General features: G+C 33.7%; 1 protein-coding gene across 1 annotated transcript in view; it reads right to left on the bottom strand.

Moving 5' to 3' along the window:
* The window catches only part of gek (serine/threonine-protein kinase gek), a 110,625-nt gene that overhangs the window by 34,240 nt on the left and 59,822 nt on the right, over positions 1 to 16,563 (bottom strand). Inside the window, exon 26 of the mRNA XM_088242850.1 lies at positions 3,448 to 3,614. Within this exon, the coding sequence (XP_088098976.1) occupies positions 3,448 to 3,614 (167 nt within the window). The remainder of the gene's footprint in view (positions 1 to 3,447; positions 3,615 to 16,563) is intronic.

Genomic DNA, 16,563 nt, shown 5'->3' with positions numbered 1-16,563 from the left:
GTCAGGTTTTAATTAGGGGCTGCTGGTTGGGTATTGACAATTGGCTACAGAGTCTTAAATATATTTTTTTTGTTTGACATATTACAACGGAAAACATTTCAGATGAGCTACAGAGCGCATGGACGGTTGGGGTCTAGTTGATGTTTAATCCTACAATGCCCAATGTAGACGATTCGCCACATACCGATAATCGGTGTATAAAAGTTATTTCAAACATGTTTATCACTCGGCAACTAGTTCATTAACAATGTTTGACTATGTCCAAATGCTTGCAGACTGGCTGGATTTCCCCCCTAGGGAGTTGTTCATATTTAAATTTACTTCAACAGAGAGGGAAAACATTTTTGAGAAGGGAAGGGTTCAGCCGGATGAATCTCACCTACGTGATAAAGGTTTCAGCTCTTTTACTTCACAAAAGTCAACAGATGGAAGAGTTGAGGAAGTGTGAATGTTCAAACATGGGCAGAATGGTGAATGTTACACACAGTGTGTAAAGTGGCCACTTAAACCAGCCAATGACAGGTCATAAGCCCTGTAAATGCCTAGACTTCCATATTCCCTTCTCGAAAATGTTTTCCCTCTCTGTTGAAATAAATTTAAACTAGTTTATTATATTGTATACATACTAGCCATTATAATTTATTTTTGTAAAAAGATGTTCATAAGAATTGTTATTTCTTGATTTCCATATTATATTCTCGTATTTATTAACCTTTTTTTTTTTACATTTTTTTTTTTTGCACCACAACAGGCCAGGAGGCCTAATTACAGTGGTGAATTACATCACAGAGCACCCAGGCTTGAGAAAAATCACATTTTAATTTTTGTGTTCTCACCGGGAATCGAACCCGGAACCTTCCGTGCGTGAGTCAAGCGTCTTGACCACTACACCACGGAGGCCTCCAAATTTTAGCATATTGCCTACACTTATCTGGCTCAAGAGAAAGACGTCTGCTGAAAATCTGGCTATTAGGAGGTGGTTTTTTTTATATTGAAATTTTTTTGTGTTTTTCTTTTTTATTTTGACCTTTTTTTTTATTTTCGATGTACATGGTAATATATATATTTTTTTTTTCCATGTTCATAGAATTTAAGAGATAAGATTATTTTATTTACTCAACTTTTTGTACATAATGTTATTTTTTACATTGGCGGGCTTATTGCCGAAAAACTGAAACTGAGCTGAAACCTTTATTTATGCGGGTGAGATTCATCTAATTGAATTATTTCACCTACATACTAGGCAACGCCTGAAAATATTATTTTTTCAATTTCTATACTTCTTCATGGACCAGGTGATTTATCAACAATATTTTGAGTTTGTCCAAATTTTTGTAGACAAGGACTGGATTCAACTCCCTGGGAAGCTGTTTATATTAACATATTACAACAGAGATGAAGAACATTTAAAAGAAGGTAATATAGAAGTCTAGGCATCTACAGGGCTTACGACCTGTCAATGGCTGGTTTAAGTGGCCACTTTACACACTGTGTAACATTCACCATTCTGCCTATATTTAAACATCTATATACCTTCTTTATGATTATGTATATATATTTAACTTAACTATAAGCACCTGCTGACGATCTGCATTTTATGCAGTTCAGTAGGACTTGATAATTTATACGTTAATTTTTGTATGCTTTTGATAAATACTTTTTTTTTTAAAAAACTAAAATATGAAAATAAAACTGAAAAAATTTAACTGATTTTTTTTTCATTTTTTTCCCAGTATTTGCGTCAAAAAACATATATAAAAATATATTTTTAGTTCGCATTAGAAAAATTGAACAATGAATAGTTAAAAAGAGATAGAAGCAAAATTCCAGCACGTCTAGCAGCTGCAGAGCATCTGGGTGGATTTCATCACTGACAATTTATGACAATACAAAAATGATCAGATACATTATCATCAATTAAAATAGAAGTCTAGGCATCTACAGGGCTTATGAACTGTCATTGGCTGAGTGACCATTCATTCTGCCCATGTTTGCCATCCATATTTCTTCAATTTCTTCGTCTTTCGACTCTTGCGAACTAAAAGAGCTGAATCATAATTTTTATTTCCAAACGAAACCGACAAAAATTTTATCAAAACAAAGCGGCTTCGATGAGTAAGTGAGTCTTGCTTGGTGTTTTTAAATAAAATTAGAATAAAATCATAAAAAAGCAAAAAAGTGGGGTTAAAAGGGGGTTAAAAATCAACAAAAAAGTATAACGCAAAAGGGGAATGTTATTTAAAAATATATGTGGCGATACGTATTGTCTTATTAAGACATCAAATAAACTTTTCTCCTACTATTTTGACAGGAGTTTCTTTATGTATTTTTTGTCTTTTTATAATATGTGCGTCTTGAGTTTTAGTTTGTTATGTTCATGTTATTTGAAATAAAATTAATTGATTGAATTAAATAAATTAAACAGGGTAGACATTTTGTTAGTATTGCCAGGGTAGACGATTTTTTTACCCGGCTTTCTATTAATCAACCTTAGTATAATATTAAATGGTATTAATTTACTTATGGTCCTTAAAATTTAGCTTGATTAAAATGACAGCTGTCAAACTCGTGTCAACAGTGATGGGAAATTACTGATCACAGATCATGTACCGATCAAATCGATTTTATCAGTTTTTCATGCAAACATGAAACTCTGTTTCCGAAAATTGATACAAAAACAAGCCTATTATAGTGTGTTGAATACAATTATTCACCAAAAATAAGACATTTATACTTTTTTCGTGAACATTATCAAACGAATTATTTTTTTATTCGATCAAATTACATTGATCAATCTGTCCATCTCTAATGTTTTTGCAAAATGATGTAACCTTGTAAGAACGTCGTTAATAATTAGGTTTATTTTAGTTTTTAAGCTGATTTTATATATTTATGTTGATTTATATGTCAAGCATTGTATTAAAAAAATTAATTAACTTACCAAATACGAATGATTTTTTGTGTGTCAATATAAATCACTCCTTAGATGTTACTACAAAGTTATGCCGTCAGTTTTTCTGACAACTGTCATTCTAATCATCTTATATTTTAAGAACTATAGTGATTATTTCATGTTTTTTTACGTTTGTCTAATAAAAGCATCTGTTTTTTTACAGTCCAGTCAGTCAAATATTACACAATTTACACATTACACAAAATTATCTTATTCGCGCGTTGTTATTATTATTGTTCGCAGTCTGGTAACACGCGGCCACTTCACGCACGCGCGCAGACGGGACGTCAGACTTTTGGACACAGTGCGATGAATGCAAACATCATTCTACGCGCCTTCTCGTATATTATAATTCTACGGTGGCTAGCAATGAATGTTGTGAAAAGCTTTCAGTAAATAAATAAAAATGTGTACTGTGAGTGATGAAATAAGGAATGGCCATCCCACCAAGAAATGTCAGTAGGTAAAATCAACGCATTAAGGACATATTAAACCTTGATGGAGTGCGCGGAGTGGTAATGTTGTTCCGATGAAGACGATCTCTCGGCGGCGGATTGTTGAGGAGTTTGCTGGACCTGCTGCCTCGGTATCGTCTCCGACGCCGAACTCTCTTTAAGAAACTGGTCCAAGTAGCTCAGCTGCGAAGACGGGCGCTCCAAGACTGGAATCATATTCGGCCATTTGTAATATATAGCAAAATAACATTAAAATACACAGGTATTTGGTATGCTAATCTTATCTGTTGTGTACCAAACTTGAAGTGCGATGAGGCAAATAAATGTAAAAGGGTGAATTTTGGATCGCGAGTTTATACAGGGCAGAGCGCCCCGAGGGCTGTTAAAAAAGGGCAAATGTTTTAAATGAACTAAAAACAATTCAAAATAATATATCAGTAAATAAATTGAAAGTAAATCTAAAGAATTTTTTTGAACACGTGTAAAAATGCATTAATGTTAATTAGTATGAATGTGTTATTTTTTTATGTTTTTTTCTTTATATATTCTATGTTGTTTTTTTTTCTTATATTCTTGTATATTCAAAATTATATAAACTCTTATAAATAAACAACTACAACAGTGTAAGCCACTCTCCAAGCACAAGAGTTAGTCTCTTTTTTTGGAGAGTTGCAGTGATAACATTTACTAGATCTATAAAAGTAGATCTGTATAGAATTTTTAAAAAACATGTACCTTTTATGAAATTTATTAATTAAAAAGAAAAGAAATTGGGAGCCGTTTCCGAGATATCATTTTTGACAACAGTGGCGAAATCAACTATAAAAATTTATACCTCAGAAAGGGTTCAGAATTTATTTGAAACATTTGCCCTTTTTTTTTACAGGCCTCGGGGTGTTCTTGTATACTTCTAATGTATTATGACAATAACAACAGCCCCTTAGAGGGTTGAATCCAGTCCTTGTCTACAAAAATTTGGACAAACTCAAAACATTGTTGATAAATCCACCTGGTCCAAGAAGTATACAGGATGTTCTTTAAATCCTGTCACATCCGAAACCACGGTGATCAGTATGGGCAAGAAGACATATTAGCATATTAAAAACCCTTTGCTCTTTATATTTTTCACGCAAATATATCATTAATTAAAAATATATTTTTGATAAAAAAAATATTTACCGGGTAAATTATTTTTGGAAAAAATCTATTTTTCAAATAAAGAGAGTTACTTCCTTCTTATAGATATCAATTTAATGGCGTTGATTTTATGAAATTTCGTCTCTAATTTAAATTATTTATATTTAGTATAGAATACACACCAATTCTTTATACAGAAGCCTACGAATCTTAAATCGTGCAATGGTTTGCTTATTAATTATGTAGCGTTGATTTCTAAAATTATGCCACTGAATCAAATTAATAATAATAGCATAACACCGCCACTTGCATGCTAAATCATAGGAAAGGATACACAATCTGGAAATCAAACATGGAAAAAACAATTTTAAATGCTTAACTTACATGTCTGCACACAGGATTTGTGACACAACAATGGATGATACAATAAAATATACATGTATACACACTATGCGCAGTTTGTATGTTAGATCGCTTCACACAGCATGAAAAGGACGCGTTTACATGGAATGTTTTACGTTCGTATCGTGCCAATCACATGCCAATCGTGTGCCAATCATGTGCCGACCGTGTGGCGAGACCATGACGACCGTGAAACCCTCGCGTGTGAACGCGTCCAAGATTAGCCAGAGACAAAAACTCAAACGTTAGGATGTTAAACGGATCTGGATCTAAACAATTATGATTGCATTTATTTTTGTAGCACTAGCTTCGTGGTTTAATAATGAAATTTTAAAAAATATACACTTTATTTTCAAATAATATTTCATTCTAATGGCCGTTAGTACGAATGCATCCCTATGGTGATACATGTCACAACCATTTTAAATGTCTGTACACGGTGAGTCCTAAGCACATCAAGTATTTCCAGTCTTTAAGAGTTTCGTTGGTTATTTTTGTTTAAATAAAAAACACACAAACCATCATGTCGTTTCCCTGTAGGGGTAGACATAGACGATGGAACGCAATATCAATCGGACTTTGCTTACAGACCTCGTATCCTCTACATTCGTACACCATACACGCCCGCCAGTTATTCCAGCATTTGTTACACTGGGTCATGCGTCATTTTCTGCGTCCATCAACATTTGCATCGTTAATACAGTAAATCCCCTGTTTTACGTTTTTCAAGAGAGCAACAAAAAAGTGTAAAACTAAGGAAAAAGTTATAAAATGAAAAATGTATGAAAAAAAATAAAATTACATTGGGGATTATTTATATGTACCAATAATATAATTAAAAATATTTAGTATTTTTTCAAACCAAGTGTTATTTTTTATTGAATTAAAAAAAATACACGTATAAATAATTTTATCTAGGTACTTAACCTTAAAAACACAAAATAAAATTTTGAATTTGCATAAAATTCATACATCAATTTTTTCCCTAAATATTGGGAAATTTTATTTACATAGTATCACTTTTTTTAGTATGGAGAATTTCAACTATCATTTACATCGCGGCAAAAATGTTTCAGACTTTTATGATAACTGTTAAAATATCTTCTTTTTACATTATGACTAATATTTCTATTCCCAAATGTTTAAACTTTCTGCATCGTAATTTATTGATGTAAATACTAAATTCTTCCTAAACATGCGTCAACTGCTTATCACTATTTGGTAAAATGTCAAAATTAGACACTTGAACAAAATGGTCAATTAAACTGCACCTACTTTGAATTTAGTTTGAGACAATAATTTACACTTTTTTTTTCTACCTCGATTTTATTCTCCATTCACGCGGCGGAGCGCGGCTGTCTTTTGACAGATCAAACGAGTTATGAAAAAATTTCGACGTAAAACCGGGGTTATAAAAAACGTTAATAGGGAGGAATATTTTAATGAGAATGTAAGGAAAAAATGGGACCTAAGAATTTTGACAATAAAAGTTTCAGCTCTTTAACTTCACTAAAATCAACAAATGGATGAATTTAAGAAATATGGATGTTCAAACATAGGCAAAATGGTAAATGTTACACAGTGTGTAAAGTGGCCACTTAAACCAGCCAACGACAGGTCATAAGCCCTGTAAATGCCTAGATTTCCATATTCCCTTCTTTAAGGTATTCTCCATCCCTGTTGTAATAAATTTGTGATCTTTGTTTAATCCTCTGAAAGAATTTCTAACATTTTCCCCCTAAAATAAGTTGGTGACCTTTTTTAGTCTTTCTACAAACTATTTCTACAATTTTTACCCTAAAAACTTAATGACTCCCGAGGGGGTGAAATCCAGTCTTTTGTCTACAAACATTTGGACAAACTCATACATTGTACATAAATATAACTTAATTTTTATTAAAATACTCATAACTCCATTTTGACAAAAAACGAGATACGCCTTTTTGAAAGATGGCTGACGATAAGTGTCATGGAACGAATGAAAATATTTTTAACAAGCAAAATAAACCATCGTAGAGAAATAGAACGCCATATCATTCTGTTTTTGCATACAGATCTCGCTTCTTTTACATTCATACACATACATCTTCTAGTGCACGCGCGCCGATTATTCCAAGTTTGGACGTGTCCATCTCATATAATTAAGCATAGTCCAGAAACCGCATACGAGCATCAAACAGAAAGCGACTAAACTACTCGTAAATGAGTAGTTTTACGTTTTGACTCATTAGATTCTTTGTAAACGTCGCTCAGTACGCAACCTTGATTTGAATTCAACTATGCCATGTTGTGTCATTTTAAAGTGTAGAAATACTGCTAGGATCTTAAAGAAACAGGATAGGATCACATTTCACGTGTAATTAGCAAATGAATATGTAAGTAGCAAATGCATTACGTAAAAATTGAATTATTTTTCCATCTGTCAGATTGTCGAAGAAAACAAAATGGAAATTTCGTAAGTGTTGCCAGGGTAGTAAATTTTCTTACCCTACTTTGCTCATCTAATGAGGGAACTAATGAAAATTGGACCTCGGATTAAACAACGCCGTGGTGGACATTTGATCGACATTATCTTTAAAACATCAAATATTATTTAACGTGATATAAAAATATCCGTTTTGTGTAAAATAACATTTGTTTTATATTTTATGTTCCAAGTTCATTTATTCAATTACTCTTATTAAATGAGCCTTTACTTGTATACTCTGTTGTGTCAATTGCTGTTTCCACGTGTACAATAAAATTTTAGAGAAATTAACAAATTGCTTTTTTTTACCTTACATTTGTGTTATGATTATATTTTTCCCCATCTGGCAACATTACACGGTGACTTCAAGTAGGGGGATTTTTGGACACAGTCCGATGTATTCAAATATGATTCTACGCTCCTTCTGGACTATTCTTAATTCTGTGGTATATCTTCAAGTATTCGTTAGATTTGATCATGCCATGTGTTTCTCGGTCTTCTGCGATTTCTGCATCCATCAACAGTTTTATTAATAATATTTAAAAATGAAGTGTATATTCAGTTGAAGTATAATTTATATTATTTGTAGAATTATTTACATTTTTTTGGGTTGTAATTTTTATCCGAAAGTGCTGAATTTCTATGCAAATACATCTAAAAGCTATTTATATCAAGATTTCCAATCTCAAACAGTTTATATTTTAATAAATTTTCCAAATACACATTTTTTCCTATACTACCAAAAAAGTAGGTGACATAATTCAGTTAGCTGAATCTCACAGCATCAACAAACATGTGAGCTCTTTTACTTTGCAAAGGATAACATATTAAAGGATTGAAGAAATACGGCAGTCAAACATAAGTAGAATGATAAATGTTACGCAGCGGGTAAAGTGGCCAATTAAACCAGCCGATGACAGGACCTTTGCTGGTGCATACAGAACTGTATCGGTACACCAACCTGGGTGTATTTTTTTGTCGTACTCCACAATATTTCTTAGTCCCTGTAGCTCGATCACAAATAATTATCAACGTGCTAATAAGCGACGTGATGACAATTTCACACCATGGTTGTTTATCGTATTCGCGATCACAATGAAACATCCGTGAACACCTAATATTAAATGTCAAAATATTTACATTTCGCGACGTAAAATCCTGCTGCGCAATCACATATTTGAATTTCACCGGTGTAAATATGGAAAATATTCCAAAACTGCTATTTTTATTTATTTATGTAATATTTATCACGCTATTCATTGCATTTAGCCGGCGGTCGGCAAGCCAAATGTCAAGAAAAGCAGTCGCCATAGTAATTGTAATTTAATATTCACTTTTTTGTATTAGATACTCCTTACTATTTTGCAAATGCAATATATTGTATTATTTTTATAGTAAACGCCGATTTTTCGCCAGCGGACTGTATTTATTTACGAGGAAAACAAAAAAACAAACCGACACGAGCGTTGACTTAGAGATTACGACGCATTGACTTATGACTGCGATAACTTAAGCATGTTCATTATTGCTGATTGTGATCGCTCAAATCCTTGGCACGTTTTAAGCACGCCGATAGTTATTTGTGATTGAGCTACTGGAATGGTACCTGAAGCGTAAGACTGATCACCTTACCTTCCATGTAACAAAAAAGATCCGTATACACTGCAATTGGAATTCCAAAGCAGTGTCCTATGCGACGCCACGATTATATTATTTTTTCAACGCAAAATATGTACTCATTTAAAATATCACCTGAGGGAGTTTTGAGGTAGCCATATGCTCCATCTTTGGAGCAGACATGTAAAAAAGAACACATTTTTATATTCGGGGAAAATATTATAAAAATGTAATTCAGTTATGTTCTGTGTAAAATATATTATAAATTATGGATAACGTATATAGCAATATATGTATAAATAAATCACTGAAATTACTAGGCTTCATTAACAGAATATCCTCTGATTTTACTCATGTCCGTACAATCAAAACTCTTTATTGGTCAACTGTTCGCCCTCTTCTAGAATATGCCTCCTAGAATAGTGGTCTGGTCTCCATTCTACGTCAATCGCATAAATCACATTGAATCAGTCCAACATCGCTCGCTTCGAGAAGTAGCGCGGATGCTTGGACTAGAGAGAGGTAACTATTCATTTACTGATACAGAGTCGATGTTAAATATTTCTAGTCTACGTCTACAGCTAAGCCAAACATTCATGGAAAAAACTCTCGTTGACCATTTGGTGGGATTGGCCTGGTGTCGTGTATTATGAATTGCTCAAACCGAACGAAACCATTAATGGAGCTGTCTACCGAACGCAATTTTATTTTATTTAACAAATTTACAAACAATGTCCAATTTAAACAAATTATAAAACGAAAAATATAATAATAGAGTAACAAATAATAAAAGAAATACAGCCAAGAAAAGCAAAGGCAAGTTAATACATTAGACAGGCATTATGGAATCCAGGTTAATTCTACAAATATATAGTCAATTTATTAGGAATATTTATTCAGCCTATTTGTAAAAAAACTCAATTTACAATCAAAATAATTTAGATCTTGATTTTAATTTACAAATCTAATCATTCTGGGTAGAGGCACATGGAAACCATAATTAGTTTTATGATGACCGAGGAACAGAATGTCATTATTTCTGAGTCTACGTGAAGGAACATTAAGAGATATTTGTTGGATAATAGTCGGGACATCAAATAAACTATAGTATCTTGAACATGCAAATCAGATCTGCATTAAATCGACGTAGTGAGAGACTTATATTCAGGAATAGTTCCATGTCAGTACAGTTATAGTGATCTCTTGTGATTCCTAGTTTGAACGCAATTTTTCTTATAAATTTATGCTGAACTGATTCGATGCGATTTATATGAGTAACATATGAAGGAGACCATATTACGGAGGCGTATTCAAGAATGGGACAAACCAATGAGCAGTAAAAAGTTTTTAGAGTTGTTATATTTTCAAAATCGGATATAGCTTTATAAACAAATCCAAAGAATTTAAGAGATTTGTTAATGATATAGTCAATGTGTTCATTAAAATTGATGAGATTGAGTCGAGCACTCGAGGAAAAGCGCGCCTACACTACTCCAGACACGACAAAGTTATTCTGCTGCATGATAACGCTCGTCCGCATGTTGCGGCGCCGGTCAAAACCTATTAGGGCATTGCCCCTTCGGACTACTGCTTGTTCCGATCGATGGGACATGGCCTGGCTGAGCAGCACTTCACATCATATGAAGATAACAAAAATATGCAGTATCCGTATGCTGCCAGAAAGATGGGAAAACGTAGTGGCAAGCGATGGACAATACTTCGAACAAAACACAAGGTTCCGTTTTTCTACAGTAAATGCCCAATTTTTTTATAAAAAAACGGCGGAAACTTATTTGTACGCCTAATACTATATACAAACAAACTATCACACCATTTTTCTGTGGGTTAGGCCGAAAGAATAGAACACCATTCATACATCCTCTCATGCACACATGATGATTATTCCGACTTTTGACATGCGGTTCTTCAGGTATTTCTTGAATTTGATCACGCTACGTGTTGTGGCCAGCGGTTCAATTTATGCGATATTTTCCCTGTCAAGAAAAGGTAAATTAAATCGATTCAGGCACATTTAATTGCATTCGCTAATTAAATGTGTACTCGAATACCGTGCCGGGAGATTTGCCGTTTTTGTTCGGTCGGGAATGTAGGTACGATCGCGGCCGACGAACATCAAAACTGTTTTTCAAAACGCGGTCAGAGAGTTTTTAGATCTGCTCTGACTTGTGTTTTTCAAGGCAGACTTCTTCTTGAAGATCTTCATGGCTGCAGTGTGCTGATCCGACCCAAATAAACAACCCCATTGAAGTGCTCAACGAAAACATGGATCATAGTGGATCAAGTTCAGTTTTCTATATCTTTTTTTTGACTGGAAATAGTTACTCGTGTTGAACTGCTGACAACAATTATTGTACGACATGTTTTTTTTATATGAATTTTAAGCGAGCAGCTTGAAGCTGATATGCTTAAATTCATTTTAATGAAAGTTAGCTGTTGGCGCACTATAACTTTTCCGAAACAAATCTAGTCATTTTTAAACCCATTTAGACTACACATTGAGATCAGCTCTTGTGGGAGCTTATTCCAACCATCAACAACCCTATTGCTCAGGAAATGCTTCCGTGGATTTAGATTGAATCTCATTTTCTTCAGCCTGTGGACTGTGGCCTCGAAGACGGGCATCTTGTTTGAGCTCAAACATGGGATCCAAATTCGGGTAACTATAGTGACTGTTGAGTATCTTGTGTCTATCAGGTCACCGCTTTCTCGCCGTTCCTGCAGCATTCTGAGACCGAGAGTTTCCAGTCTCTCAACGTATGGAAGCCGTTTTAGGCTCGGCGACAACTTTGCAGCTCGTTATTAAATGTTTTTGTTATTTAATATTTTTTGTTATTGAATGTGAACATTAAACGCATCGCTTAAAAGAAAGTGTATAATAAAGAAGATACTATTTACACGTATCGAAAATTATTATACACTATATCTTTGTCGGTCTTCCTCATTTTCTGCATCCATCAACAATCGCATCGTAAATCTTTAAAGCCGTTCTTTGCTGCCCATTCGCTCTTCATGTCTGAACCGACGCAGCACTCCTAAATGATTTTGTTTTTTGTTTGTTTCTAAAAGCGTGTATTACAAAATATCTCTTCTTTTGCTTAATGCAACACGACATTACAACAGAGAGATTTTGACGCACAGTCGTTGAGTTAAAGACGTTCTCCAACTCGGTTGTGAGTCGATCAAAAGGTGATAAAATTTACAGGACATGCTGGTATCTTATGAAATGAGAGAGCGGATGAACGAGCAAGAGCCGCAACTTGTAAAAGAACGGCACCTTTCTTCTCAGAATTTCCCCTTAGTTTTGCTAAACGCTGCATAAAACAAAATACGCAGCAGCGTCGGGAGGATCATTACTGCGCTTCTTCTACAGGTAAAATCACTAAAACCAACGCTGGCTGATGCAGCAAACTTCCATCGTCATCACCAAACTACTTTCAAAACGACGCAAATCTTCACCGGACACGGAGCTATGAGAAGTTATCTATATAGGTTTAAATTAAGGAATGATGACTATTGTCCATGCGATGATATTTCTTCGCAGAGTATCGAACATCTGTTATTTCAGTGCCCATTTTTCAGTTAACAACGCCATAATCTTGAAGCAGAATGCGGGAAAGATGGAATATCCTTAACAGATATCCACACTGAAGTTAAAAGTAGTTATCACGCGCCATTGTTCTTGGGCTTTGCAACAATGGTGATTGGACTCATAAAGGTAATGAACCAAAATCAGTGATGAAACATCCCATTTTCAAGACAAACAAAAACGATTTTTCCGAGTACCTTAGCCTTGTAAATGACACGTAAGGCTACTAAATACGGGGGTCCAAATATATATAATTTATTTTTTTTAATATAAAATTTACAATTGAGTGAAATGTTTTGTGACTGTTTGAGATGGTGGAAACGACATAAACAAGGTTAAGGACTAAAACAAATAACACTCGGCAATGTACAACAGGGCGGGTGGAGGCTAAGGCCTCGGGTATAACAAAACATAAACGAAAACCACTCGAAAGCACAAAAATAAGAACACAACGCACCGTCATCGCATCTCAAGATGGCCGCTGGCGTATGAAGGCGATCCACTTACAAATCCTGCCTACTTACAACTTACATAGAAAACATCATATCGCTAACATTTTGACAGTATAAAACATTATTTTGAGTATGTACGTTTTCAGCCAGCTATCACAGAGGTCTAAATTATAGTCCTTAAAATATAGCTTGATTAGAATGACATTTGTCAGAAAAAGTGACGACATAACTTTGTAGTAATGTCAAAGAAGTTATTTATATTGACACATGAAAAATCATTAGTATCTGGCGAGTTAATTAATTTTTTTTATACAATGCTTGACACATAAATCAACATGAATCCATAAAATCAGCTTTAAAACTAAAAAAAAAAACTAAAATATACCTAATTATTAACGACGTTCTTACAAGGTTACAATATTTTGCAAATACATTAGAGATGGGACAAATTGATCAAAAAAACTTATAATTCATTTGATGTTGTTCATGAAAAACGTAAAAATGTCTTATTTTTTGGTGAATAATTGTCTTAAACACACTATAATAGGCTTGTTTTTGCGTTTTTATATCAATTGATCAAGTGATCGGGTTGTGGTCCTGTGGCTAGTGTCTCGGACTCACGGACCAAAGGTCTGTGGTTCGAATCCCACTCTACCCCAACTCGATTCCCATTTTCTAATAGTGAATTATTTACAACTTGTTGAAGATGGCCCTCAAAATTAAATATTTGGGTAAATCATAAAAACGCAAATATTTTTTTATGAAAAAAAAAAAAAATTCGGAAACCGAGTTTCATGTTTGAATGAAAAAACTGATAAAATCGATTTGATCGGTACATGATCAGTGATCAGTAATTTCCTATCACTATTGACATTAGTTTGGCAGCTGTCATTTTAATCAAGCTAAATTTTAATCAGGACTAAAGTCATATAAATAGCAATGGCTTACCAACCCTTGTGAGGCTCGCATAACACAAAATGCAAGACTTTTCAAAAAGTTGAATAAATGCCCTGGGGTGGTACCCTGAATCTTCTCTACCCCCTAGAGAGTGATTAATTTACGGATTTTTATTTTTTGCATGCGTTTTCATTTTGTTTCATTTCTGGCCACACTGATGATTAAATGTCAAATAAATATGAAAACAAGAAATCAAACATGATGATTTTCATTAAGAACATTATTGGGACCTTGAGCATTACCCAAAACACTTAATTAAGTTGAATTGACCAAACCGCATTTAATTCAAACAATCATTCTATGAAGCGTCATCTCTATTCAATTATATCTCAGTGGATTAATCCCATATTGTCAGAATGCCAGCGATATTACCAATAATACACAATAATAATATAATATTAATTTAGACAATATTTACGTAATTAGGCAAAAGTTGGTAACTATTGGTAAGTATTGTCGGACAATATTTCTTACTCATATCAGAGCCATAAATTCAATCAATATAATGTTAAAAATATCATTTTATGACAATTCTCAGTTACCAACTTCTGTCAGAAGTCACAAAGGAAAAGGAAACATTCCAATTTTAAAATTATTACATTATTACCATATGTATGAAAATAAATAATTTTTCCAGTACCTACTTAAATGATTAAAAAAATTCTTCATTATTTAAATACAGAAGTGTTTTTTATTTTTTTATCATTAACTAGTGTACCTACGTCAAATAAGTTTATTAACCTATTAATTATTTATGAATGAAAATTGCAACATTATATTTTATTTGTTGCTTTAATGTGAGAAAGCCAATTTCTTCATGCATTCTTCTTCTTCTTCTTAATTGATCATTCAACAATGTTTTGAGTATGTCCAAATGTTTGCAGAATTTGCTGGATTTTCTCCCTGGGGAGTTATTTAGACCTAAATTTCTGTAAGAAGTATAAAAATTGAAAAATTGTTTTCAGGCGTTGCCTAGTAAGTGAATTAGTTAAGCCGGATGAATCTCACCCACAGTTTCAGCTCTTTTACTTCACGAAAATAAACGGGTGAAAGAATTGAAGAAATATGGGTGTTCAAACATAGGCAGAGTGGTGAATGTTACCCAGTGTGTAAAGTGGCCACTTAAACCAGCCAACTACAGGCCCTGTAAAATGCCATATTCCCTTCTCAATGTTTTCCCTCTCTGTTGCAACAAATTTAGGTCTAAATAACTCCCTAGGGGGAAAATCCAGCCTGTCTGCAAACATTAGGACATACTCAAAACATTGCTGAAGATAGCTGTATTTTTTTATATTTATATTTTAAGCACTAACTTTGTGGTTATTCATTATAATAAAATAAACATAACACAATTTTGTTTTTAACCACATGTTTTTTTTTCTACCGACCGGTTTCAAAGCTACACAAGCTTCTTTATCAAGGTATACAAAATTTCCTTCAGTCAACTCTTGTCTAGTTTTAAAGATCGTATACATGACACTTCACCCATCTTTAAAAGAACAACCGATGTAATATTTCGTAATCACTGTTAAAATAAAATAGGTAAGAATTAATACATTTTCGAGAAAGGAATTTATTTATTTATATATACGCCCAATGGGCATTTTTAAGGACATATTTATACAAAGAAAATTATTATAAAAGAAAGTAGAAAGACACAATGGTATATAGTAGACTCGGTGGGAGTGGAAGCGGGAGAGAGGTGTATAATGGAATTTGATTCAGTGATCATTTGAAAGAAGACAACTTGTTATCAAAGAAATCAAGACTGGTATGTTTGTTGGCAGACCTGAGAATTCTGATAACCATAGAACTAACCATAGTTAGTTCTATGGTTATCGGTATGAAAGAGTAAGTTTTGTCTGAGGTTTCTAGTTGGGATATTTAATTTTATCGAGCTCAGTAGTTCAGGCGCATCAAAGAATGAGTTGAGAATTTTAAATAGGACTAGAAGGCAGGATTTATTTCGACGGTCTTGAAGAGGAGATATATTTAAGCTAGTTTCTAACTCATTATACATATATTGGTCTCTGGATAAGCCCAGCCTCCAGCCTATCTTTCTCAAAAATTGATGTTCAACTGATTCAATATTCTTGATGTGAACATCATAATATGGAGACCAGATAACAGGAATATGGAAGTCTAGGCATTTACAGGGCTTACGACCTGTAATTGGCTGGCTTAAGTGGCCACTTTACACACCGTGTAACATTCACCATACTGCCAATGTTTAAACATACACATTTTTTCGACTCTTCCATCTGTTGACTTTTGTGAAGTAAAGAAGCTGAAACCATGTGGGTGAGATTCATCCGGCTGAACCAATTCACCTACTAGGCAACGCTTGAAAACAATTTTCCAATTTTTATACTTCTTCTTTTGTCGGTTAGTTAATTTAACAATGATTTGAGTATGAAAATCCAGCCAGCCTGCAAACATTTGGACATACTAAAAACATTGTAGGAAAGAATTCATTAGTTAAGTATACCTTGATAAAGAAGCTTGTGTAGCTTTGA

This window comes from Micrasema longulum, unplaced genomic scaffold (assembly GCF_059751315.1).
Source record: "Micrasema longulum isolate JH-2025_06_02 unplaced genomic scaffold, ASM5975131v1 h1tg000172l, whole genome shotgun sequence".
Lineage (NCBI taxonomy): Eukaryota > Metazoa > Arthropoda > Insecta > Trichoptera > Brachycentridae > Micrasema > Micrasema longulum.
Note: the sequence above shows the minus strand (reverse complement) of the source record. Positions and strands in the feature narration are given on the sequence as shown.